The sequence below is a fragment of the Halichoeres trimaculatus genome, unplaced genomic scaffold, assembly GCF_033239565.1.
Source record: "Halichoeres trimaculatus isolate MK-OKI-2021-1 unplaced genomic scaffold, fHalTri1.1 fHalTri1_scaffold_21, whole genome shotgun sequence".
NCBI lineage: Eukaryota > Metazoa > Chordata > Actinopteri > Labriformes > Labridae > Halichoeres > Halichoeres trimaculatus.
The window spans coordinates 20754213-20781442 of NW_027437199.1; the positions used below are offsets into that span (position 1 = coordinate 20754213).

The 27230-nt window shown below is 41.0% G+C and overlaps 1 protein-coding gene across 2 annotated transcripts in view; it reads left to right on the forward strand.

Annotated features, from left to right (window-relative positions):
• grm8a (glutamate receptor, metabotropic 8a) overlaps positions 1-27230 on the forward strand; it is a 409703-nt gene that overhangs the window by 360440 nt on the left and 22033 nt on the right. For both annotated transcript variants that reach the window (XM_074698190.1, XM_074698191.1), the window contains exons 10-12: positions 262-408; positions 3754-4175; positions 7267-7633. In XM_074698190.1, coding sequence (XP_074554291.1) covers positions 262-408; positions 3754-4175; positions 7267-7633 — 936 coding nt within the window. The remainder of the gene's footprint in view (positions 1-261; positions 409-3753; positions 4176-7266; positions 7634-27230) is intronic.

A 27230-nucleotide genomic window follows, 5' to 3' on the forward strand; every position in this document is an offset into this window, starting at 1 on the left:
TCTGCTTGTGCTAATTGCTCTCCAAGTTGCCCTGAAGACACAGTTTGTGCAGGTACACAGAGGAAACTGAGTGCTAAAGGACTGTTCAAACACAGTGAAGTGAGCTCCAGCAGATGGCTGCCAATCTTTGTGCCTCATAATACAACACATCCAGGCTGCGAGTTGGTTTTCCATGTGAACATAGAAATTATTGTTCTCCAAGAGTAAACAACTGACTTCATCTGCTTTTTAACTTTTTCTCTTCTCCTTCATCATCATCAGGTCGAGGCCATGCGTTGGAAGAGTGGTGACCCTTCTCTCCCACCGTCTGTGTGCAGCATCCCGTGCAGAACAGGAGAGAGGAAGAAGGTGGTGAAAGGTGTGCCGTGTTGCTGGCACTGTGAGCGCTGTGAAGGATACCACTTTCAGGTAAATCGGTGTAGAATCCACACCACGAGATACAGAATGTTTATCACCTCGAATACACCAGATACGTCTGCAGCCCAGCGCTGTTCCGCTGTGTCCTGAATGCACCAGCTGTGTGTTCAGTCCGACAAACTGTATGACTGACAGACATCTGGAGTCAGAGATCGAGGAGTTCCTGCTCGTAGCACTCCATTGATAAGTCTCTCTTCATTCAGGTTGGGCTGTAAAACCTCAAACCTGTTGACTCTTGGTCTGGCTCCTCTCATCATGTCGTCTTCATAGTCAAGCTAAATGTAAACTGATTTTGACACAGTCTGTTTTATTTTGAAAATCACTGTGGGTGTTTTTAGGTAGTTTCTGGTCACATTTTCCTGTCCCACTAGATCTTCTCTATGATGAATTTATGCATCACAGCAAGGGATGTGTACCTTTTACATTTGAAACAATATGGAGCCCGGTACTCAACAATACTAATTTTAAGTTCTTTTGAGTCTGTTTATGTGGTAGTAGAAATTAATTTGCATAACTATAAAATCTCAAAGTTTTTCAAATCAACATATTTATTCTCAGTCTCTAAACTTGAAATGCTGTGTTCACGTCCAGTATGGAAAATCACCTACTCTTCCACCACCTCACAGACACAAAGATGCGTTTTGATACCTTAACATGGTACCTTTTGATTCTATGTCAGGCGGTTCTCCGTACTAAAGACATAATTCGGTCAGTACCTATAAAAGTACCTGAATTTGTACCCATCCTTCGTCACAGCTCGGGTGTCCCGCAAAAAATCGGATGTAAATTGACACATTGACTTGAATGGGAACCTACCTGATCTGTTGTCGTGACAGAATGGAGACGGACTGCAGATGTTTCTAGTGTACTTTAACCGTAAGCCTCTGAATACTCCCAAAACAGTTTTCTTAGATTATAAGTTTTCTAATGTTGATGTGTAGCTAACATCATGTAACAGTGGACAGTGGTCAAAATGCAAATGGTGCCAAAAGTTTGCATTTGATATTTGAGTCTTCATACATCGATGACACCATGTTTTCTTTTAAACAAGTTGCACAGGAAACTTTCTTTACCAAACTTTACACCTGCTGGGAAACTACACTTAATGGTTCTTTACATCCATATAACTCACCTTATTTCTGTCCCTCTGTTTGTGTTCCACATGAGGCTTTCTCCAACCTGTTAATCAATTGCAAATGTCCAACCTCAATAAACCCCGTACACTCGGCCAAACAATTAGAGACTTATAAATATTGATTACATAAACACAAAATCAACTGAATAACTTAGGCGCTAAATGCCAGTTTGATTCCCTTAATGTTGTTTCCCAGCATTCATGAACTCTGCAAGCACCTGTTGCATTTCCCTGCAAAGGTTTTACCCCATAATAGTTTTTCTTCAACACTTTTTAAAGCAATCAACTTGATATTTGTATCTCCAGAAAGCCTCCCACTGGTGCGATTTAGCAAACAGAAGTCTTTAAGATGTGATAAGGGAGAAGAACCTTGCACAGATACATCCCCCATGTGAGTTATATCAATGTTGGATACAATCTGTCAGCTAGTTGCCCTTTCTTATTAAATTAAAAAAATCTATGAGTGAGCAGCTGTATGTGAAGAGAGCAACCTTTCAGGAAGCAGTAAAAGGGAAAGGAAATATTGGAAGCTTGGCAGAGCGAAAAAATCAATGATGTGTTGACACCTGTGTTATAGATTAGGGATGTAGGAAGAAGGGGAAACATGCTTCATACACTCCAATGAGGTTTGGATCAACAGTGTAAAACTGTTGAACTGAAGAAGAGAAGGCTGTTGTAGGGGTTCCATGACTACTCTTTTTTTTTTTTTTTTTACTGGTCATGAATTTGTTTAACTTAGTCGTAGACCAGTTGACTGCTTGACTGGTTGTTATGTAATAATGGAGCTGAAACCATGGCTTAATTGAACATAGAGAAAAGTGTATTCTGTGACTCACAGAATACAATGTATGAGTATTCTATAACAACATAATGTGGCAGTGCTGCTTTTCAAAATAAAAAAGGGGCTTTATGACAAAGAATGTAATCAAACAACAGCCTCACGGTGCATATATTGGCATCTCCTATCCATAAGTACAACTCAATCAGATACAATAGCTACAAACAGCAGCATGATATGTCACATTGGACCCTTTTGTAACAAATCTAAGAACTCGACTGTACTCCTTAGATAACAGCTAAAACTCTGTGATAACAACTAATACACTTCAAATGAAGTCACAGATAGAGGAGTTCCCATTCCAATATTGAGCCTCTCTTCAAAGCCTCCCTAAAACCTCAAACCTGTTGACTCCTGGTCTGGTCTTCTCATTATGTTTGTTCCTTGTAGTAGTTAAGCTAAATATGATCTGTTTTAGACAAGGTCTGGTTTGTTTTGAAAGTCAGTGGGTGTCTCAGCCTTTCTCTGTGCTACTTCCTGACATGCTCAATCTGCCCTGTGGTGAATTGACACGTCACAGCTCCAGCATCAGCATGGGAGGGATGGAGGCTTGACCCCTGTCAGGTGTTTCCCATGAGGGCTTGAGGTGCTGATTGCTGTACACAACTAGTCAACTTGTGCCTACAGCGCCAACTAGTGACTGAATATTTGTCAGTAAACCCCTTAGCTTGTTGGATTAGATAGTGTCTTATTCATGGTATATAACGGTGTCTTTTGAAAGGTTGCTTTGAGATTTACTTTCCTGTAATGTTCATAAGAATAGAGGAAATCAGCCAAATCCATATACAGCTACAAGATCTACACTGAAACTTTATTTTGGTAATTTTTTAGGAATGCACCAATCCTGATTCTGGTATTGGGAATTGGTGTAAAGGGGCTGATCTTGCCAACCAGCTCTTTGCCTTTTTTTTTTTCTCCCAAATTCTTGGATACTTGGTTTGAAATGTTATCACTGATGTACTTTATTTGTTTATAGCTGCATTACCAGTCTACAGGGTATAAAAGTTTTTTACCAAACTGCTCGTAAACATAGATCTTTTTTATAGTTAACATAAATATTCATCCATCAATCCATTTTCTTAACCGCTTATCCGGTTTAGGTGGCTGGAGTCTATCCCAGCTGTCATTGGGCGAGAGGCTACTACAAAAGTTGAATCGATCCATCCCTAGTAATTTTAACAATTTTTAAGTAATTTCTGCAGTCGTTTTTTTTTTTTTTTTTTTTTTACAATTATTATTGCAAAGGATTGTGGGAAAAATCAGTAATGATACTGTAAATAATCTCACAGAAACCTTTCTTCAATGTGTTTCAAATAAAGTCAGAATTCAATACCGTTGATTAAAAAAAACTCTTTCTTCCCAGGCATCAGAGTTCAGCTGCGAGCTGTGTCCGTACGAACAACGACCAGACGCCAACCGCACCGGCTGCGTCCCCATCCCCATCATCAAGCTGGAGTGGCACTCCCCCTGGGCCATCTTCCCCGTCTTCATCTCAATGCTCGGCATCATCGCCACCTCCTTCGTCATCGTCACGTTCGTGCGCTACAACGACACACCCATTGTGCGAGCATCAGGTCGGGAAATGAGCTACGTGCTGCTGACGGGGATCTTCCTGTGCTACGCCATAACCTTCCTGATGATTGCCACGCCGGACGTGGGAGTGTGCTCCTTCAGGAGGATTTTCCTGGGTTTGGGGATGTGCTTCAGCTATGCAGCGCTCCTCACCAAAACCAACAGGATACATCGCATCTTTGAACAGGGGAAGAAGTCTGTTACTGCACCTAGGTGAGGACTTCCCCAATCATTGCTCACTTCCTGTCTGGCTGCTCTGAAGGTCGCTGTGTGTGTGTGTTCTTGCACACTTTGACTCAGGTGTGTAGTCAGAAAGAGACCGAGCCTCCTCTCCTTCCTTTCTGAGCTGCTCCCAATCATTATTCATCATTTATTTTCCATCCATTATGTATGAGAGTCATGAACTCAGACTCACCTATTGTGCTGTTTGCACTCAGTGACAGTGACTCTGGAAGAGAGCATCAACTAAGTGGCTAAAATGTTAATGTGGTATTTAATAGGGCTCAGGTTCATGTCCCTGCTGCCCAGACGGCGATCTGTTTTTCCTGAAGCAACACCCAGCTGTAAGATTTGGACAAGTTGTTTGACTATTTCTCATACATAAGATATCTTTCTCTGTGATATTTGGGATTCTCAAATCCATAGTTTGCTTTCCTGGAATGTCAGTAGTTGCCTTTATGGTTATATATGATCAAACACCATGTCATCCCATACATTGCTTTTCTGATTGCTTTTGAAAGGTAGCTACTTACTTTGACTATAGACACAAACAAGGTAACTTAGAAAGAATAGGGATGTGTCAAGAAACGTGTTGTAACACAGCCTAAACTCACGCAAACATCAGCGTTTGGGTCGCATAATGAACTTAATGAAGTGGTCAAGATGACCCTGTCTGCAACACCTGAGAGGCCGAGCCACTAGAATTTCCACTAATCACTTTTTATTCCACTCCAAACTAAAAAACATATAGTTACAGTTCTGAATAAAATATTGGGGCATCTATCAGATGACAAGACTGTAGACCAGGGGGCAATTAATCTTAAGGAGAGGCCACATGAGAAACCTGAGTGCTGCACAAACAATAACGCAAAGTTAATTCTGCTTAATATCCCCTTTTTCCCACTGTAAAATGCACTTACTTATATATTTTATTAGCTGCTACTGGTGACCAGAAGATTAAGGATATTTTGTAAATATGTAAAACTGTGGTGAAGGTCAAATAGGAAAATTCTCCAATAGAAGGAATGAATGGTTTAAAAAAAAAAAAATCAATCATAGCATCAGTGTTTCAATTTGTTTTTAGCTAGATAGTCTTCACAAATGAAAAAAAAAAGATTAAAAAATAAATAAAATAAAAATAAATAATTGACTTGAACATTTTTCACTTCATTTTACCTCTGAAATGAAAAAAATGGCCTCTTTTCTGTCTCTCTTCGGTTTGAACAAACTCATTGAAATTTAGGTGAATTCCTGAGCTGGCTATGAACAGCTGAAGGTGATCATCAGTGGCAGAGGATCTGTGTTTCTATTTGTTGAACTCAATCACTCGTCGCTGTTGGCAAGTGTGTCCAAACATTAAAAATGTCGTGCTTTTCAAAATAAAAGTGACACAGTAGTATGTTTAAATATTTTTTTACATTTTTATTTTACTTTATGATTGACCTTAAATGGGTCAGTCACAGACACCCAAAGGGCCATTTGTGGCCCAAGGGCCATATTTTGCCTATGTATTACCATAGACCAGTGTTACCTAATCCTGGTCCTGGAGGACCCCTGCCCTGCATGTTTTAGATGTTACCCCACTCCAGCACACCTGATTCAAATGAATGGCTCGTTATCAGTCTCCAGCAGAGCTTGATGACGAGCTGATCATATGAATCAGGTGTGTCAGAGTCAGGTAACATCTAAAACATGCAGGGCAGGGGTCCTCCAGGACCAGGGTTGGGTAACACTGCCATAGACTGTTTAGTACCCTTACATGGAGAGATACAAACTTAGTTTAAAAGCTAAAAAAAAAAAAAAAAAGTGTTAACCACCGTACAGAAGTGGTTCCCAAACTATCCCAAAGGATGAAGTCCCCAGCGGTTGTTAAATACCTACAGAAATAATATTGAATTGCATTCAGTATTAAAGAAACCCAGAAATGAGTTACACATTATATAAAATCAGAAAATGGGTCTGTTGTTTAAGTTTATTTTTTATTTGATTTTGTCAGTTTTTTGGGGGATTGCCATTAATCCTGGTTCCAGCAGCACCATTTGCAGGGTCACAGCCTGAAAAGTTGGCACAACAAACCAGACCAAGGATTTTTTATTTTATTTTATTCAATTTTATTTTTTTGGTTTTACCAGAGTGTAAACATTTTTGCCATAAACATCAGTTGTTTTTTTTTTCCTTTGTTTTTTTATTTTTATTTTTTTAATAAGTGTGTATGTAGTCTCTTGTGGGTTCTTGTGGTTTTGCAACCAGCTCCAAGTGGACATTTGACTAACTGCAGTCTATAGCACTTCTACATAGGACTTTTTACTTTAAAGCCAGAGGTTGCTGCTGAATACAGATGTCCCTTTCAACTGATTTGTCATTTTGATGTAGGACTTAAAGAGTAGAGACTCACTCGTGAATTCTGCCTCAAGTGGCCACTTGAAGATCTTCATTTCTTACATTTCTATCTCAGTCTACTTTTTTATGTGTTGTAGCTTGAGTGAAACAGCAGGATCAGAAAAAAAAAAAAAAAAAAAACAGTGAAATAGTTGATGTTAAGGCCACAGATTAATGAAGTTAGCATAAAGGCTAGCATAAAGATAACTTCAAGGCTGTTTTCACGTTACCTTGTATGTCTTCTCTCATGACAGCCAGGCACAGACCATCAAGAGTGAATAAGTGTGTTTTTCTCCACTCGACGTGTGTGTGTGAATGAGACTCCAGCTTTTGTTTTGGATATTATTCGCCCTCATTTTTATCTCTCTTTCATCTTTCATTACTTTTCCCCTCTCTGGTGCAATGTGCTGCTCCTCTCTGCCCCTCTTTTTTTCATTCTCGCTCAGATCTCATCATTACCTTTCTCCTCGGCTCACCCTGTTCTCTTCAAGTGTGTATGTATAGGAATCTAATATATTGTTTCTGTGAAGAAGGAAACTTCCATCAGCTTCTGAAACAGTATGAAAAAACAGCCGTGTTGTGAGGCTGGTGGTCGAGGAGTTTGGAGTTTTGCTAAAACTTGAAAAGAGGCAGAAGGAAGATATGTTTTTGAAAGGCTAATATTTTGGTAATTTTTCACCTTTTCTTATCGATGACTCCCTTCCAGGTTCATCTCCCCGGCCTCCCAGCTCGTCATCACCTTCTCCCTCATCTCCGTCCAGCTTCTCGGCGTCTTCGTCTGGTTCGCCGTGGACCCTCCCCACACGGTCGTAGACTACGGCGAGCAGCGGACCCAGGACCCCTTATCGGCGCGCGGCGTCCTGAAATGCGACATCTCGGACCTCTCCCTCATCTGCTCCCTGGGTTACTCTATCCTCCTAATGGTGACGTGCACGGTCTACGCCATCAAGACTCGAGGGGTGCCTGAGACCTTCAATGAAGCCAAACCAATCGGCTTCACCATGTACACCACCTGCATCATCTGGCTGGCGTTCATACCCATCTTCTTCGGCACATCACAGTCCGCAGAGAGGGTGAGTGTGGTCTTTTTTTGCAGATTTCTTGCTCTGTGAATGACAGTTTACAGAAAGCCTGTGTGTACTGCAGACGTCTGCTCCTCATCCTCATCATCTGAAGGATTTATGAGTCTGCAGAGAGGATGAAACCCTGGTGTGTGACTGACTGTCTACTGGATTACCCCGTATATGACCTGCTTGGGATTTAAAACGGTTTTCTTTGACGCATCATAAAGCCGATCGGAAAGATGACTACAGGGTGTTTGTGTTGGCCTCTCTTCTCTTGGTGTGTGTGTCTGTGTGTCGTCTGACTCCATCAGGCAGGGTGCTTTGGTGAAATGTGTAGTAGCTTTTATAAGACAGCAATTCACACACAGGTGGGCAGCGTCACTGCGGTTTACAGGCTTTCTATGAGCATGACTAAGCTCGTCTCAGTCCATTTTGTAACATTATTAAGTTTTGGAATCACTTTTTTGACTCATAAATTTGCATGTACCGCTACAGGAAAGAAATCTGCCTCCTCTTCTCGGCTGACAGCTTCTTGGAGATCAAACCTGCATCTCTTGGCACAGTGAGATGGATGAAGAAAAAAAAATTCAGCTGTAGCTACACTAATGGCTCAGAGTCCAAAATCTCTAGACAATCCCCTGCGAGTAGGAGAGGATTTTCTGTCTGGCTGATTGACTGAATCCGTGCCTGGGTCTGGGCTTTGTGGAGGGTTGTCCTGCAGAGTGTAGTCTCCCTACATGTGTCAGTTATCGATTTACGCATGATGTGAGTGAGACAAAACTTTCACAGGAGCTGCTAGAAACTGTGTGTAGTCAGGTTTCACCATCAGTGGGACAAACCATCTAATCAATTTGACACTTCTACTTATAACAATCAACTACCATTGACGTTTAGAAAACGTAAGGGGATTTGTTTTAGTGTCAGGCTTAGAAGAAAGATTCAAGTACAGAGACAGTCTGGGTTTGCAAAAGTACACAGGTGATCAGTCCGAGGAGGCAAAGGTGGCAAATCTAACAGGCAAACTCAGAAACAAGAACATGTGAAAAAGTGTCAAAACACGAGGAACTAGACAAACTCAAGGCTGGATCGATCAACCAAGAGAATATTGATAACCTGACAGAGAAGTGAGGGAAAACCTGGGAATAAGAAGGAAAGGAGTGAGAATTACAAGACACAGGTGCAACAGATTAGGGTTGGACCTGGTGAGTGGTGATGGAGGCAGCTTGACAGGAAATAAAAGAGATGAGTGACAAGAATTAACAAAATAAAACAGGAAATTTAGAATTAAGTTTGTACTGTTTACTGACAGAAACCCACAGTTTCTTTTATGTAGTCTTAATGACAAAAATAAATAAACAGTATCACCGTAGTTGGAGCTAAATTAGATTACTCTGAAAGTTTGTAAACTTTTGCAGCACACCCCAAAGTCCAGAAGCACTCAGCTCAGCAACAAATAAGAATTAACTGTATATAAATCAAGCAGTTGAATCAAACATAGATCGCCCCAAAATCACCAATATATCAACCCTAATCGAACGAAGAAGGTAGATGCCTTCATTCAACAGTCCAACAGTCCTTTTCACCCTATAAATGTCCATGTTTAGTTTTAGGGTGTATTCACACCTGTGGCTCGTTTGCTTTGTTCAGATTCAGGGGCAAAAATGATACAAAAGTAGCGGTTGTCACTTGGTTCGTTTGTGTGGGCAAAAGCCTCTTGCAGTCCAAAGTTGTAAACAAATGCCACGTGTGATCCCCAGAAGGCAGGGAGTTTCCTTATCTTCGTTTATTCTTTCATTCATGTTCTTACCTGCCACGGAGCATCAACAACATGTGGCTAATTGATTCTATGAGTAGAGTCCAGTATTTGGCAGATGTGCTCCTCTGCCCAGATTTCAATGAGGCACTTTATTTCCTCACTGTTCCTTCGTTAGCCCACGACTCATTTTTTCTGTTCTTAAGACTTCTCTACTTCTTCTTCTGCCGTTGTTAAGCCTTCTACTCATTCTTCTTCTACTGTTTTGACTGTGCAGTTGTCATCCAGGCTCTTTACTGCCCCCATCACTACAGTGTGAGCCACAGTTATGAGTCAGTTGTGCCGGTTGCTGGGGCGTTTGTGTTCTCACTGCACAGGAACCACTACAGGGCTCGAATGGAAGCGAGCTGAGACCACCTATTTTTGGCGATCTCGACCCGCTTGTTTTGTCCCGCATCTAAGCGTGATTGCTGTGTTCATATACCCACACAAGCCAGACTTTTGGGGGGTTGCTAACTGTTTCGGAACGACTGCCCCAAATGATCAAGGTGTGAATACACCTTTAGTCTGTCGCCGGACAATGCTTCATTAAATCTCATGTCCATTGATCCTCAGTCCAAGGAAGGATTAAAAAAAAAGTAATCCACTTCTCTTAGGCGGCTTGGTAAAACAAAAAAAAGTAGTCAGCCTTAAAACTCAAAAGTTAGTCATCTTACCTTAAGTTATATTCTGAACCATGGAAATCCTTATTTTCCTCCAGTCAAGTCCAGCCATTGGCCCCAGCCATTGGCTCCAGCAATGATGCAGATCCTGCAAGGTGATCAGAGTAAGTTCCCCCCGACAACTTGGCTTTTTGTCACAGTTCTTTATTTTTCTTTTGTGCCTTACACATGTATACAAGTCCCTCAACTTAAAACCACTGAGTTTTATAGACGCTGTAAACAAAGCCTGACACTGTTCTTTCATTTTTCCCACCACGTTTCTGAACCTGTCCCTCTGCAGCCACACCACACCCCCTTAAAAACGACTTTTCCCCATTTCTAAAATTAACCACCTGAATCCCTACTAATAGCACCACTTTTATCCAGTCTTTACTGTGGAAAAATAAGCTGATAATTACTTATAACCCATACCCATACTTATTAAAAGGATGTTGATGCACAAATGTTCCAGTGGATAAAACCAGAGTGACAGTGTTTTAACCAGAGACTGTATAACAAATGGATGTAGTCTCCCCCATGTGAGCTGAGCTGTTTTCTGATTGGGCAAACTTGGGATCTTATTATCTTAAAAAATGACAAGTTAGAAAAAAATAACCCACAAGAGTGTGTCTATATCAAAATTAGCGATTCAATGGGGGCATTTTTGTACCAGGGTATATGTTAACATGTTTATCCGATAACAGCTTTTTGTCTTGTTGTGTATGTGACTTCTGGAGCCAGCCTCAAGCGGACCCCTGAAAAACTGCAGATTTTAGCATTTCTGCATGTCTCATGATGTTAGACCAGAGTTAACCATATGGTTTCCACCCTGTCTGCTACTTTCTCTTTCGAAACACTAGATATTTTCACCTTCTCTGGTCTTTAAAGCCTTCTTAATAAACACAACTGCAATGACACACGATAACAAATAGATCCAGGTCTTTCCTCTTCTTCTGCTCTTTAGTCTCACCCTATTTTCGACTGTCAGTCAGGCAATTTTCATTTCTCCCTTCTCCCATGTCTTAGCCCATTTTCCCTCCAAGGCGGTTGAACTCCTTTGTCGCTTGGCAAAAAAGCTGACATCAAAGTGATCCCATCTAATCACACATCAGGGAAATCACACTCTGTGGAGAGTGCTTTTCTCTTTCTCTTCTACCATCAGGAAGCAGACGACTTTATCTCAAGTTATCTGTACTGAAAGTTAAAGAGACGCCCAAACTTGTTCTTTAAACAGATAACGTTTTCTACAATTAGTGTCTGTATTCAAAAAATGTGTGTATACATGGACAATCTGTGGGCAGTGTTTTTTTTTTTAATAGAAAGAGTCTGAGTTTCCATCTAAAGTAAATTTGTAGGATGAGAGGTGTTTGGTGAATAACTATGTCACTGTGCAGGAAACTAAGTTTGTAAGAAAAGCTGGCAGGAAGAACGTCATCTGCCACGATAACATCCTCAATCTTATCAGAATCAGTTTTCAAAATTAGATATCTTCATCCAAGCTCTGCACATTATCAGTTTCAGTTCAGATTCTTTTATCCTATCTTCCAAGAATTTACATGCTGCTTAAAAAGCATGCTGCAACTCAGCAATGTAACCATTTGTGTTGAAGGTGTTGCCAGCTCCTCAGTGGGGGAAGTAGCTATCTGTGACAGTGTCACCAAATACGAGAATTTGATCGAATGTGAAAGGTATTATAGTGAAAAGAAATCAATAAAAGTGTGATTAATGAAATTAATGAAAGGTTTTCAGCACAATGGAAATAAATCCCTGTTAGAAAAAATGTAAGCTAGGATGGAGTACCTGTTGTACCTGTTTCCTGTGTTGGTTTATAGTTGAAAAGAAAAGAAAAAAAAGGACGAAATTATAAAAGGAGGGTGTGACGTCAGGGAAGAGGCGCAAAGGAGATTGCAAGGGAAAAGGACAATGAAACTAGCGTGCCCGTGGAAAGGGCCTGGAGAATAAAAAAAGAGTAACAAACTGTTGGAACTAAGTTGCAATAAACTTAAAATAAATGACCAGAGAGTAGTTACTGGTGCCGATCCAAAATCCCCACGGATCTCCTTGGATTATCGCTCCCTGGGACCAAGAGTGCGCTAGGAACAGAGAGACGTTTTTATGGATTTAAATTTGTTCCAAGTGTGGTGAGAACGTCTTTATTTTGCACTTTGCCCGGTATACCCGGATTACTTGCGGGGCTCGGAGGATTCACAGTGGCTTCCGTTGCACAAGTGGTCCAAAAAACTGCGTGAAAGACAATTTAAAAGGCCTTGGAAAAGGACAAGTGGGGTATTTTTCGTCAGATGGGGATTGTTACATACTTTAGGGTTGAAAAAGACTGTGTTTGGGGCTTTGTTTCAGCAATAGTTAAGTTGGAATACTATTACACGCTGGGTGCGCAGGAGAGGTGTTCCTTGATTTTGATTAAATTGTAAACTTTTTTTTTAAATTCAAATCCCGTCTCTTGAGAATTCATTGGTTTCTTTCGTTAAACATTTATTATTTGGGTCTACTTAAATACGCTTTGTAGGCAGACTTTCTGAGTTTCTTTAAAGTTTTCCCCCTTGAATGTTTTAACGCCAACTCAAGAAGGGTCGTGTTGTTACATATTGACTGCAATGAGAGTCCCTGGGTCACTAAACTACATAATCATCTAGTTAATTTAATTTGTCATGTAATTGAGGGTGAGAAGTGTCCAGCGTTCCACACTTAACTTTTTGACCATTCTGAGTGTGCCAGCTGAGAAGTCAAAGTGGGATGTGTTTTTCTGTACTGTCCGTGTGAACACACTTAGGGCCCCATTTCCACCAAGTGGTCTGGTATGGGTCAGTCCAGTTTGGTACAGGTTGGATCAGTAAAGCCTGATCCTGTTAGTGTTTCTACAGTCAACTGTGCCCTTCTTGGTAGGCGGCGTGTAAACCGGACGTTGATAACCGCGTCAGCTATGAAATTGTGTGACAGCATAGCAGTGCAAATCAGTGTACCCCAGTGATATATCTAACCAAGAGCCATGTTTTGTAACCCCATTTTTGAAACAAAAAGAAAGTTATCCTCACAAAGTCAACTGGAGATTTAACCATACAGGGTTATGTTCTGACGTTTTTTTTTCAACCAATCAACAGACTGTAGTGTTTCTAGCTCCACCTTCTGGGGTTGGATCAGTTTAAGCCAAAGGAAACACCGCAAAATGTGTGCTGTACCAAGTAGAGATAGACCGATATGGATTTTTTGGGGCCAATACCGATACTGATTATTAGTAGCCAAGGAAGCCGATGAGAAGTCGATATTAATTTCCTGTCAAAGTGAAAATATTGCCGTAAAGCATATTTCATTAAGTTAAATGAAAACGTGAACAAATACATAGCTAAGTACTGTGGGTACTACTGTGGGTGGGAAAGTGCTGGGGACTGAGAGGAGACTGCAGACAGCGGCGCTGCTGTATGAGAGCCAAAACACAGTTTGGAATTGGTTTCTTATTGGATTAAAAATAAAGACTTGTACTGATGTGCCCCAAAATGCCAAATATTGGCCCCGATAATCGGTCTATCCCTTGTACCAAGACAAGCAAAACTGAACCGTGAGCAGTGACCATGTTTGAAAAGGACATACTCATTTTTGTACATAAAGGACGGATAAATGGGCCTGTATACCATTAAAAATCTTGTTTATTTCACTTTTAAATGGTGCCACATTTGTAAGGAACATGCATTCAAGCAGCAGAGCTGTGTATGTATGAAAAAAAAAATCTTCTCTGTCAAGGCCAAACAGCTTATAAACCGGCTAGGACAGCATCACTTGAGCCCATTTACAGCACCCTTTGTATGTGTGACCTTGTGTATACTGTGCTGAGAGGTGAGGGACCTTTAAGGTTTGTGTGTTTGCTCTGTGATTGTGAATTCATGTGTGCATGTGTGTGTGTGCTATCTGACATGCTGAAGGCTCCTTTCTTAGTGCCAGGGCCCAGCAGCCCCCCGGCCACATTTATTCAACTAATTAGAATGCCCAGCGGTGACTTCTTGTGCATTTGCATTGGATTGTGTTTGCCTGGTGTGGTGTGTTTAATTGGAATAACCACCAGTGCACAATTTTGTGTCTGTGTATGTTGTTTCTAATTGGAATATCCTCTGGAGTGTGTGGCAGCTGGCCGGCTCGTAGAGAGCGCAGGGGGAGGAGAGGGGAGAGTGAAATGAATAAACAGGTAATGATGGCACTTGCTGATTGGGCTTTAATGAGGAGGGCTCCACCAAGGGCATAGGTTTGGATGGAGAGGGAGAAGAGATGACGTTTCCTGGAAGTTAGGGGACAACATGACTCACATTATGATTCATTTCGTCTCCAAATGACCATCAGGGACTTCCTAATCCATCTACAGCGTTATCATTGACATAAAATCAAACCGCTGTATTTCACTCCTGATAATGATAATGACGCATAAATATTCATAAACACAAAGCATAGGTACTTAGAAATTCCATTCTTTGAACATCAGAGGGTCTTTCAAGTCATTTCTTTGCACTTCTGTTTTGTACTCTCTGCAGAACATGTTTGCTCTGAGATGCTAGTGATGTTCAGGGACTTGGGATGCTCATGGCAGCTGTTCATGTTGTTAATGGTAGAGGGAATTGGGATGAGGCTGTGTTTGGAAAAAAAAAGGCTCGTGTAAAACCTTTTGTGTATACTTTTAAAGATCTCTTTTTTGCATGAACACTTGGCTGTTTTCAGAAACAGTCTCCACCTGGTGTCTTGGGTGCATCTTCAGCGCCCCCTATAAACTCTTAGGGTTTTTCAAAAATATCCTGTGCACTAAAACAGATCATTGCATTCAAACACAGCTTTTCCACACATCCCAGCTTCATTTTGGATGCTTTGCACACAGAGACAAAATTATTTCACAAAAAAAGAAGAAAAGAAAAAAAAAATTGGGTCAAAATCTCATTAGCCCCCTGGTGCTAACAGCCATTAGTGTCTTTTTTCCTGGGTAACAGCATGCAGTGGTTTATTCTAGTTTGTTACGAGTCTCTGACACATCCTCAAAGAATCTCAGCCCAAAGTTTTCAAGCTCCAGATTTGATGCTCCTCTAGCATTAACCCTGGTCTTCAGTTCAGCCCTCTTACTGGTTTTCAATGTGCTTCAAGTCAGAAGCTTTGTACAGGCGGTGCTGTTATTAACGTTCACTTTGGTTTTGAGGAGCTAATTCTTCACCAGGAGCTGCTGAGGTTTACTTTCAAAAGCTTCACATATCCCTCTGTCTACATGATTCCCTCAACCTTAAAGGGAACCCTGAGTGTTCCCACTAGTGTCACATGAAAAGTCCCAATAAGTTTAAAAACTTTTTAAACCCTCTACCTTTTAAGACTTACAGAGGTCATCATTTTTTATACACAGTGGTGTATAAACAAGCGGCAACCTCTGGTCTTAGGATATGAGAGAATGCAGAAGTGCAAAAATCTGCTGTTTCTTGAGCGTCCGCTTGAGCGGCACACACTGATGTCGGGAAGACTATGTCCATGTTTTATACAGTCTATGTGTATAAAGCTGTGTGAAATACAGTCATTGTTGCCAACTTAGGAAATTGGTTACATTTAGTGACTTTTACGACCCCCTGGAGACTTTTTTTTAAGTGATAACCAGCATTAAACAGCAACAAAACAGCAAAAAACACAAAAACTGATCCAGTATCCTGTCTCACAAGAGCAAGGCTGGAGCCATATATTTCAGTACAAAACCCTCTCTCATTCCATTTCAATGTTTGATAATTGGATGGAAAAGATCACAAAGTATCGCTGGCTGCTTCTTATTTGCCTTTTGTTGCATTTCACACATTAAACAACCAGTATCTTCGGAAAACTCCCAGTGAGCCCCATAGCTCATTAGCTATCATTAGTAGCTCACAGCCATAGTCCTTCACAAGAACCCTCTGCATTTGAAATGAACTATGTTGCTCACCCATTGGTGAATTTTGGTCCTTCTGAGCTGATGAATCTAGCTGCAACCACTGTTCACCTTCAACTTTAACATAAGTGCTGTCCTCTGTTTGTTGATAGTTTACTGTCCTTTTGTTGTTTATCCCTCCATCAGCTGAAGTAGCATCTTCACTGATCTAAGCCTGGATTGCCTTTAGCATGCTCAGCACCTACTTTGTGTTTATTTGTGAATATTCAGTTAGTCATGAGCTGCTTACGTAGATTGATAACTATGATGGAAAGTACAGTGAAGTACAGTAGTGTTGTCCTTTAGAAGGGCCGTGTCCTCCCAGGTTGCCCTGGCATAGTGTTTTACAGTGATAAAACACAAAGATTTTGGTTTTTGTTGATTTTTCTAACCACGCTGATTTAAACGCAAGCTAGTTACGGGGCTTTTTCCACCACAGAAATGGCGGCTCGTCAACTCCCTGTGTTCCCCAGGATTCATCTGTAGCTGTTTCCCATTTCATGGACGCAGCTCATGTTATTTTTTCTGTCCGTTCGCTTGGGTCCAGATTGAGAAGGATGAACAGAAGACATTGTGTGAAGGACCCACTAGATGGCAACAGGACCGCAGCTGCAACAGTCTATTATGATCATCAACACAGAGGCATACACCATTTTACATCGTCACCCAGAATGCATTGCTAATAAACAAAAGTGGCGGCCTACGTAATTAAGCGGAATTCATTTATTGAAATCTATCAAAACTAAACAGTGTGTAGCATATTTAAGATTGTAGTTTTAAAGCAGATAAACATTTTTTTCAAACAAGGTACATTAGTCATCCAAGTCAGGGTTTGCCTTGAGGTGAGAAAAGTTTATGTCATTCAACAAAGATCACAGATGAAGGGATCCTTCATTTCCTGTCATTAATGTAAATTTTCAGCCCAAACTCTTAATTCCTGTACTCCCTCCTTCCCTTGTGCATAAGTTGCATCCCTTCCTCTCATATCCCTTCCTATTCTCATTCCCTCTGATACCTCTCCATCGCTCACATCCAGTCCCTCACACTCCTCTCCTCTGAATATCCAACACTGCTCTTTGTCACAGCAGGCAGAGTCGAAAGAATACAGAGGAGGAGAGACAAAAAGAGGGGAGGATGAAAAATGAAAGGGAATGTGGGAACATGAAGGCGAACACAGAGAGAATAAGAAAGAGGAACCATCACCATCCAGGGAAGTATTGTTTTGAAATAGGTCATGCTACCAGGAAGAGGCTGCTGGCTTCGAACAGCTTGTGCCGCACCCTGCAGAACTGGAAAAGGTTGTGTGTGCATGAGTGTGTGTGTGTCTTCCCTCTGCCTCTCTCTGCTTGGTGTAAAACCCTAACCACAGGGTACATCCTTCCCCAGCTCACTCTCTTTTTCTGTCTGCTTCATCATTCCTCTGCCTGACACTGTGGACTTTCTTACTCCCTTCTTCCCCGTCTCTCTGTCTCCTTCTTTTTATCTGTATCTTTTCTTTCTCCTCCCCTGTGAGCCCCCTCTCCTGTTCTCCAGATGTCTTAAATATGGTCCGCTTGTTATCTCCTGCCTCCTACAGAGGAAGAATCAACTTCCCTGCTGCTACCCACAAACCTGCTTGCTGTGTGTCTGTGTGAGTGTGTGGCTCTTTCTTCACAGCTGGCGTGGTTGTGGTGTGTTTGTTTTTGATTTTTATGCGAGCTTTGAGATTGTTTGGTGAGTTTTGAGCACAGTGCAATGATGGAGAAAAATCCGGTACTCGGCCAGTTTTGATGTTCAAAGTTTCTGCTAGCCGATATCAAAGTTGTTTTCAAAAGGATTGTTGCTTTTTTATTTTCATTTTCTAATAGGTTGTTAAATGATACATTTTCTAAGCAGATTCATTCTCAATTTAAAAATATTCTCAATTTATCACATTTTAAGGGCATTAGAAATGTTGTCAATTTTTTTTAATTTCAAAACAGTTTTAAAGTCTTCAACAAAGTGGGTATTATGATCCTGATTTAAAGAGGGGGTATTCTGCTTTCCAATTGTAAAAATGGATTTAAAGTAACAATGCTAGATGTTCACAGTAAACCTCTACATATTCATATGTTGAAGAAATCCCTCAATGTGTCTGTAAACTTTGTTCTAAAAATAGAACAACCCCTTCTAACTCGTTCATAATGCACTGGGATGGAGGGGGCGGGCCTCAAACACCAAGGTCTACCCATAGCTCTTGCCCTAAAGCACCAATGAGAGAAAACATTTTTGAGCTGTATATCATGTTAAGCTGCTACAGGGGTTTCAGGGGTCAGAATGAAGTGCAGAAAAAGCACAACACCCTCTCTTTAACCAATTAAATAACCATAGGAGGCCACCATAGACTGTATAAAACATGCACGTAGTCTCGCCGACGTCACCCGTCTGTTTCTGAAATGGAAAATGAAGCACATTGGCTATAGTGGCCATATTGGTAGTGGCAAGAGCTTCACCTACAGCCATAGGGCGCCTGTCGGTCATGTGACCCTCAGCTGTGCCTCTTATTGGGGGAGCTCGCAATCTTAATACCCTCCGAACGGGGTTAGAAAAAAATTCACCCCCGTACACAGTGGGTGCCGGTAGTAAAATTAACGACTCAGACAGGAGACATTTTTTGAACCAGGCTGTAAATCGGTTAATTTATGCTTTGCAAATGGCTTTTTTTGGCTTGGTGTGTATGTGACTTCCGCTACTTCCAGAACCAGCCTCAAGCAAACACTCAAGAAACAGCAGATTTCAGCACTTCAGCATTGTCTCGTATTCCCAGACTGGAGGATGCTGCTTGGAGCCCACAAACAAGGACAGCTGCGAGTGATTTTTAACCATTGACTGTAAAGATAAAATGGGGGTCATTTTGCTAGGCTTGAAGTTAAGTTGTGGCCGGCTGCAGTATAGGTCAAAAACTCTGTCTCCCCAGTCATTCCAGATGGGCTGCGGTCAAACTTTAAAAATATATACACCTTGTAAAAATGTTTCTCACATTCAGTTGTTGTGGTCACTTGAAGATATTCAAGTCCTCTTTTTCTCTGAAAAGTGTCTTTTTCATTAGTTATGAGTGGTTAAAAATTGGTGCTTTACGTCATGTTTGATGATGAATGACAGCTGCCGTACTTGTTTATTTTTTCAGAGATTATAGAATATGTCGGAAGGGACAGCTATGAAGAGATTAGACTCACAAAAGAAAGAAAAAAAAAAATTAACCCAGCTTCTCTCAGATTCGCTCTGTCCCTCATTGCCTCTACTGTGCAGACTGTGGCTGCCAATGGCGGCACGTGGCGGGTACCGTGGCTTCAAAACCGTACACTAGTAAATAGGGATGGGTGAGTGCCGGTATCGGTAACGGGTATCGGCAGATACAAACCTTATTTCAAGGTACTGACGAAGGCTGCTGATACCAGCAGCTGATTCTCAAGGCAAAAAACTAATCAAATTCCTAGTAAGTCCTCAGTCGGCAACACAGTGCTGTGGTTTGATACCATGGGAAATGGGTTTCAGGTGAAAGTTAAAAGTTACACTGTTTTATTTTGCACTTTTGTTAATTTATTGAAAAAAATCATAAACTCAGAGAGTTGTTTGTGTTTTATTTAGACCTAATGTCATAGTTACTGTGCTGTCTTTTCTCAAAATGATCTGACGCTGTTAACTAAAATTGTATGTATCAAAAATAAAGTGGTATAGGTACTGGGTATTGGTGAGTAGTCAAGAGTACTCTTACTGGTATTGGTCTGAAAAAAAGTAGCATCAAACATCCCTAATGGTAAACAGTTATGCCATGCTGTCCATCCTAATCGTATTGAACCAGAATATCTTTACTTGATGACCTCATCATTTCAGCAAGTCTCATTATTATCTTGTACTATTTTCAGAACGGAGCATTTTGTCAGCCGTCAGAGGTCCAAAAGCCATCCAGTATGTGGCAGCCTTAAACCGTTTTCATCTACAACCTTTTTGTATTATTATTATTACTGCCAGTAGTTCAGCAGCAGCTCAGTTCCTGTCAAAGTCATACATTTCCAGTGGAATTTGGTGGTAGAAGAGCTGAAATCTTTGTATTTAGGCTGAGACATTGACATGAAGACTAAATGTGGTCTAAATGAGTAGGTAGAGGGTGAAATAATAGGGTCTGTGGCACAGCCTGAACCCATCTCGGGAATGGGTCGAACTTTTGTGAAGTCTAACCGTAAATACAGAGCTGCATGTTCAGAACAGAATGAAATCCACAGTGAAGCTGCTACTCACACATACCTTTGCACTTTTAGTCTCTCAAGGCCGCCCATTCACATTATCTCTGACAAATACTCCATCCTTCTCTCTCTCACACACACACACCTCCAAACACACAGGTGTCACAGCCTAAAAAATTGCTGTTTTAAGAGGTGAAGAATGGGAAATCGCCTCACTTTGGGTAACTGGGCTTATTCTCCTCCTCCCCTTTCACACACACACTGTATCACTTTCTCAGAAATCCATCTCTGCCCGCCCAAACACACACATACAAATACACACAGCGCTAAAAGGAAGTGTCCTCACACAGATTTATGGCGGTGACTGTGGTCCCTGTGGAGCGCCCGTGACCGCCCAGCTCCTCAGCGGGAGTGACCAAAGGTGATCAATCTGCAGTAATCTGAAGAGGCTGGGCAAGACAGAGGAGGAGGGAGACAGTGAGGAGGAATAAATAAGAGCGAGTGGGCTGAGAGGATGGAAAGTAAAATTCAAAGTAGAGGAGGATGAGAAGTACGTTGGAGAGTGGACACACAAGGCTAAAAACTTGTAAAGAAAGTATGAATCAGAGTGTGGGAGTGCGGGGTGAGTGCAACGTCAACAATGTCTCGCAGACAGGGAGTCAATGATGGATGAAGGGAGGCCAGCTAATAATAGAGAGGAATGAATGTGTTAAAGATACGAGGAGTGAAAGGTGGAGAAGGAAGCAGGAGGATCACAGAGAAGTGTCTCATTTGTGTGGAGAGCGGACAGCTGGCTCAAGCTGTGGGGTCGTGAGCAGTGAGGTGCTGAAACAGACCCACTTTGTCACACACAGCTGTACCAAACACGTCACCGTACTCCACTAGTAGATTGTCCTGCAGGGATTTCTGTGATTAACTTTATTTTAACTGAGTGTAGTTAGTGAAAGATTCAGCTTTACTAACTATTTCTTCAAAATACCGAAAGCACAGACTGAACAAAATGTTCTTAAACTGTTTGAATTCAGGAAAGTACAACAGCAGAAACAATATTTGTTTTTGTTTCTTTTCCAGGCAGAATACCCTTTCCACAGTCTGGCATCCTATGAGCTGTCACCAGATTAGGATAATTTCTTCGAGGAACAAGACACAACTTTTTTTAAAAAAACCTGAGTCACAAGCAAAGCAAAGTTTGCTCCTCCAGACATCCCTGCAAAATAAATGCCACATCTCTTTGGATCATGATGTTCCCAGTAGTGTACAAGTCTCAGTTTCATTGACAGCAGGGCCTTGTAAACACATAGACTGATATTTTCAAAAATGAATCCCCCTCCTCATTCATTTTTAAAATACTTTTGTCCACATGTAACCAGGCAAATCTGCCAATGAGTGTTCAAAGCATGCCAAACCCATGCCTGGCGGTGTTTTCCAGATGTGAGACCCATGCCAGCCAATCAGAATGAGCCCCCATTCAGCTGTGACATTTGAGAACCAAAAACTTTGTTTCCCAGCATCTACATGAAAACATGAAACTTCATCTTTATCAAAATCTTCATGTTTTCAGAAAAAGTTGCTTTTAATAAGTAAAACTTTGGTTATTGTGGATGATAGGCCTTAACATTCAAAAATATATGCACTTTCCCAGATTTCTAGCTGTGTGTAGACATGGCCTGAGTTACACCCAGACTTTTAATGTTCATTAGCCTTGCTTGGCAACATTTTAGTGTATTTAGCAGTTAGCACTAAATGAACTTTTGGCAATGACTCTCTTTAAAGGGATTTTCACTTGATTAATTTACAGCCAGAGAAGTGACTGTGTGTTCCAGTGAAGTGGCAACCTCCCAGTGGGAGAAATGAAACCGAGACTTAAGCGCTGAGATGAAATGACTGAAGTCTGAACATCTCATTTCTCTATCCGCACACATGACACGGTGTGTTGTTTCTTTAGTGTCTGCTTGAGGCTAGCTCTTGCAGTCACATCCATACCAAGCCAAAAAAAAAGTCGTTTTCACAGCGGAAATTAACCTTTTCACATTTTTTTTTAAAAATGTCGCTTGTCTGAATCACTACTTTTACTATCAGCACACACTGTACAGGGGATGATTTTTTTCTAACTCGGCAGTTCAGGGGATATTAAGATTGCGAGCTTCCCAATCAGAGGCACAGCTCAGGTCACATGACTTACAGGCACCCTATAGCTGTACCCAAGGTCGTTGCAGCTTTCAATATGCTTTCAGCTATAGCTGATGTGCTTCATTTTCTGTTTCAGAAACAGACGGGTGACGTTGGGGAGACTATGTCCATCATTTATACAGTCTATGGCCTCAACCAAGTAAACATTCCTTATATGACTGCAACAATAGGCTTCAAAACTCTGCTTTAAAAACAGATGGGTGACATCACAGAGACAACATATTATACAGACTCTGGTTCTCAGTTTCTTTGTCAGTGTTACACAGGTTCTTTGCATGTGCTACCGTCATCGTTGTGGCAAAAGATTATTTTTTTTTCTGAAATTTGTTGCTAATTAATAAGCCTTTATGATGCATTTCAAATGGCTGGGAAATCCAAACTCGAAATTCTGATGTTGTTTCAAGTTTCTTCATGCTCCCTGCATGTGGATGGTAGTACTGTGGATAATAATGAAAAGTAAAAAAAATAAATGGGGTTGTGACATCACAGGGAGTATGAGAGTATATTTTGTGCTTGTTAAGTAAAAAACTAAAATTACCTTTAAAAAACATGAGTTTGGGTTTCACAGCAATGGTACTGAACCAGGAACTGTTGCCTCTCCTCAGCTCAAATCCTCAAACACACAGAGATCAATGTACAGAGATCACATCTCTTCAGTTAAATGTTTCCTTTCAATGCATGATTTAGACGTCATGGCTTTATTCTGGCTCATTTTATCAACCGTTCTAGAGATTTCCTTCAGTCTGTGTGTGTGTGCACATATCTGTGTGTGTGATCTCTTTTGATGGAACAGATCTTAAAGCCCCCGTCTGGTTCTGGTGGGATTTGGTGGTTTGGTTGAAAATGAGGGAAGAGACCGACAGCATGTGTCAGATCCTGACATCAAACAGGGAGATGTTGAAGGATGGGGGGACGGCCAATGAGGGACCTCACACAGAGACATTCTCAGTCACATACACGCTCACACACTTCTCAGGGGAGGAGTTGAGACAGGCGGGGAACAGTGAAAATCCAAACTCCTGCACAAAACACTCTTCTGAGGCCTGATGTCTTCTCCCTTATGCGTACATCTCAGAAACACTGAAAACACAAACTCTGTATTTTGTTACATATTCTGTTTATTTTCCACCTTCACTGTAGCTGTCACTTCCTTTTCTTCGCATGTGACTGACTTTAGAAAGAGCGATTAAATGACTAGCTAAGAAAATTCATAATAAAAGTTCCAACAGGCTCGGGAACAGACCAACACGTTCTCTTCATCGACTGCTTTTTAATTCTTTAAAGTCTATAAACAGAGCTGAATGTAAATTATGTTGAATGCATAATATTTCATGGAAACTGTGCTGTATTAATTCATCAGAAAGACTATAATTTAAGCAAAATTAAAACATTGGAAAATTGATTAATGAAACCCTTGAAGATGCTCCAATTTAATTAGAGCTCTACCGCCGATCTGCCCGATCCCCAGAGAAATACAAAGTTTGTTGCCTTAAAAGCTGCTACTGTGCAGATGTGATTACTTGGCAACCAGTAACTGGAAATGTAGTGGAAATACTTGGCTTAGGTCTGTCAGGCTCATTCAGCCTGCACACATTGCTCCACAAGAGAACTGTAGAATATAAAACCACAGCTTTAACATCAGCTGTAGCTCTCAATGCACACAAGCAACTCAGCAAAGAAGAAACAGAGGTTGACTGAGGGCTGTGTTATGCTTTCTGCATGACATGATGTACAGAAAAGAGACCTGTGGGATCAGCATGAAGGAACACTTGTGACTTTTATACTTTTATATGTTCCAAACTGCAGGGGGCGGTGTAAAGCAAATGCATGTCTACCACAGTAACTTAACTAAAGTAGATTCATATAAATACCATTATTTTTATACTATGAACACCATGTACTCCAGTTTGCTTGTGCTTCACCGTGTGGAAATAAGACACTTTCAGAGGTGTGTAATGCAAAAATTTTCACATGAGAAAGACTACGTGAGAGGGCTACACTGCAAAGCTGCTAAAAACGTTATTTGTCCATGCAGAGCCGCGTGGATCTCGCGGACATGTCAGGCATAAACCAAGCTTGAATGTTAACTTGGGATGGGTATTAATAAGATTTAATTGGTACCAATGCGCTTTAGGGTTCTGCTTATCAGTCTGATTCCCTTGTCAGTTCCTTCTTTGAGTCTTTTCTTTACAAAAAGCAGCTCTAAAACAGATTTTCTATGTCACCAACTTTCATTTAGGTTTAATGGTAAATAAATATGAAATTGGTCACTGGATCTAGATATTCCTGAACGTAAAAAGTAAAAATTTCACGTCAGGTGACACTTTTTTTTTGGTGATATGTTATTGTCTGGAGAAGGCCACCTAGTGTCTTGAAGTGGTTATAGCACACTGGGCTTGCCGTAGTCATGCTGAACCTCAGTATTGTTTGCAATCCGTATGTGTGATGTTTCTTGATGGTAGTTGAAATTCTGTTGTAAAACCAACGTTATATATTATATGTATACGACCTGCTAGCATATCATGGAATTTTCCGTAAAAGTTAGCATCAAGCTAGCACCATTTTTTCTATATGGTTTTTGGTCCATTAGGAGATGTATTACATGTTGAATGTATTTAAGAGGAATCTCATGTAAGGGTGTTATGTGCATTTATTTGTGTTTTCAGTTCCTCAGTTAAACTTCAGGCAGAAATTCCTGAATCAGAGTTTTCTTGGAAAACTGTTTTCATCTGCTAAGCTAAGATAGCAGGGGCAGGCTCGAAAGTCTGGTTGCTCTGGTCAGTTTAAAAAACTAATAAGGGAATCTTCAAGCATAAAGGCTAATAATGTCAATGGATTGGATCTATTCTTAACAGAAAGCAAGTCTTAACCCTGTGTTTCATAATCATCTGTAATGTATCATCCTTCAGAACTGTTTTAATCCTTCGTGGCATAGATTCAACAAGGTACTGGAAACATCGCTCAAAGAGTCTGGTCCATATTGACATGATAGTATCACGCAGCTGCAGACTAAACATCCATGATGCAAATCTCCCGTTCTACCACAGCTTAAAGGAGCTCTATTGGACTAAGATCTGGTGACTGTGGAGGCCATGAGTGTAGGTCCAAAGTGTGCTAAGAAAATCTCCTCAACACCAGTCTGAAGCGTTAATCCAAAGCAGGATGGCCATCTAAATGTGGATCAGAAATCCAGATTCATCAGACCAGGCAATGTTTGTCAGTCTTCTATGATCCAGTTTTGGAGAGCCTGTGAATTGAAGCCTCAGTTGTTTTGTTTTTAGCTAACAGAAGGTTCACCTGGTGTGGTCCTGTGCTGCTGTAGCCCATCTGCCTCAAGGTTGGACGTATTGTTTGTTCAGAAATCGTCTTCTGAATGCCTAACCCTAACTATATCATCTTCAACCAGCATGTCCATTCTTCTATGGCATCAACAAGGTACTTTGTCTCAGAGAATTGCTGCTCACTGGATGTTTTCTTTTTGGGGGGACCATTCTCTATGAACCCTAGGGAAAGTTGTGGGTGAAAATCCCTGTAGACCAGCAGTTTGTGAAAAAGTCCGACCAACAACTTGCCATGTTCAAAGTCCAAATCACCTTTCTTCTCCATTCTGATGCTCAGTTTAAACTTCAGCAGCTTGTCTTCACCAAGGCTACATGCCTAAATCAATTGAGTTGCTGCCATCTGATTGGCTGATTAGATATTTGGGTTAATGAGCAGCTGAACAGGTGGACTTAGCTAAGTCGTTTTAGCTGCTGGAATCCCTTTATTGTTCAAACTGTCCAGGGAAACACATAAAAATTTTGTTGTTCCCTTTGTTTTTATTTATATTTTTAATAAATGAACTAGAATTACAAAAAGGAATTGAGGACACGAATAGTTTTGTAGAATTCCCTGCAAACTTCAGTCAAGGTTGCATAACAGCAAGCATACTTAACATTTTAAGAGTGCAGCATAAAACCTACCCTGGTTCCCCAAGCTCAATTTGTGACACATCCAACTCCAAGAACTTGGTCAGCACTCTGATGACTGATGATGCTTCGTATGTGCTCTCACCGAGCATTTTAATTGGCTGTGGATGTGCACAGTGGGGCCGAGAGAGTGTCAGTTAGTGGAGTCAGAGAAAGATGGAGTCACTCCGATGCACAATATAGACCTCAACCTGATACAGACCTGCAAGGACTTCACTAACAAGCTGTAGGAAACAAACCCCTGTGCAACAACAAATGCCCTCTTCACCACTTTATGACACATTCACAGACTTCAGGGTGGTGTGGGTCAGATGCAGGAAATAATATCTAAGTGCTGTTTGTGTGAAGTAATGAGACACTTTTGTGACCACGCATGGGTCCAAGAATGCTGCAGGGACACAATCCTTGAAGAGTTAGTCATTGAAAATGTGTGAGATAAGCATGTTGGGAGGCTGTACTGAGGGATCTATTCAATTTTCCACTTTTGCGTGTCTCTGAGCCAAAAACAGGTTTTGAAATCAAGTTGCAGCAGTTTAAAAAATGTGATATTTAAAATCATCTTTCAATGATTTGAACTGAACTTGTTGTAACCGGTGCATCTTTTGTCCTTCCCATCCTCTGTGGCCTTGAACCAAAGCTTTTGAGTCCATTTGAAAAGAAGCTATTAGTTAAGCTTGAAGTGGAAGAAACTTTTTTACCTTCAAATGATTTTTGTTCCATAAATGGGAATAAAAGCTTGAGGTTGTGAGAAACTTTTCTTTTAGTGGCGATAAATTCTGGCAGTGTTCTGTTTGCACACCCTGCGGGATATATGTAAATACAAACAGCTATTAATGAGTAAGCATTGATGCTTATTCAGCCCA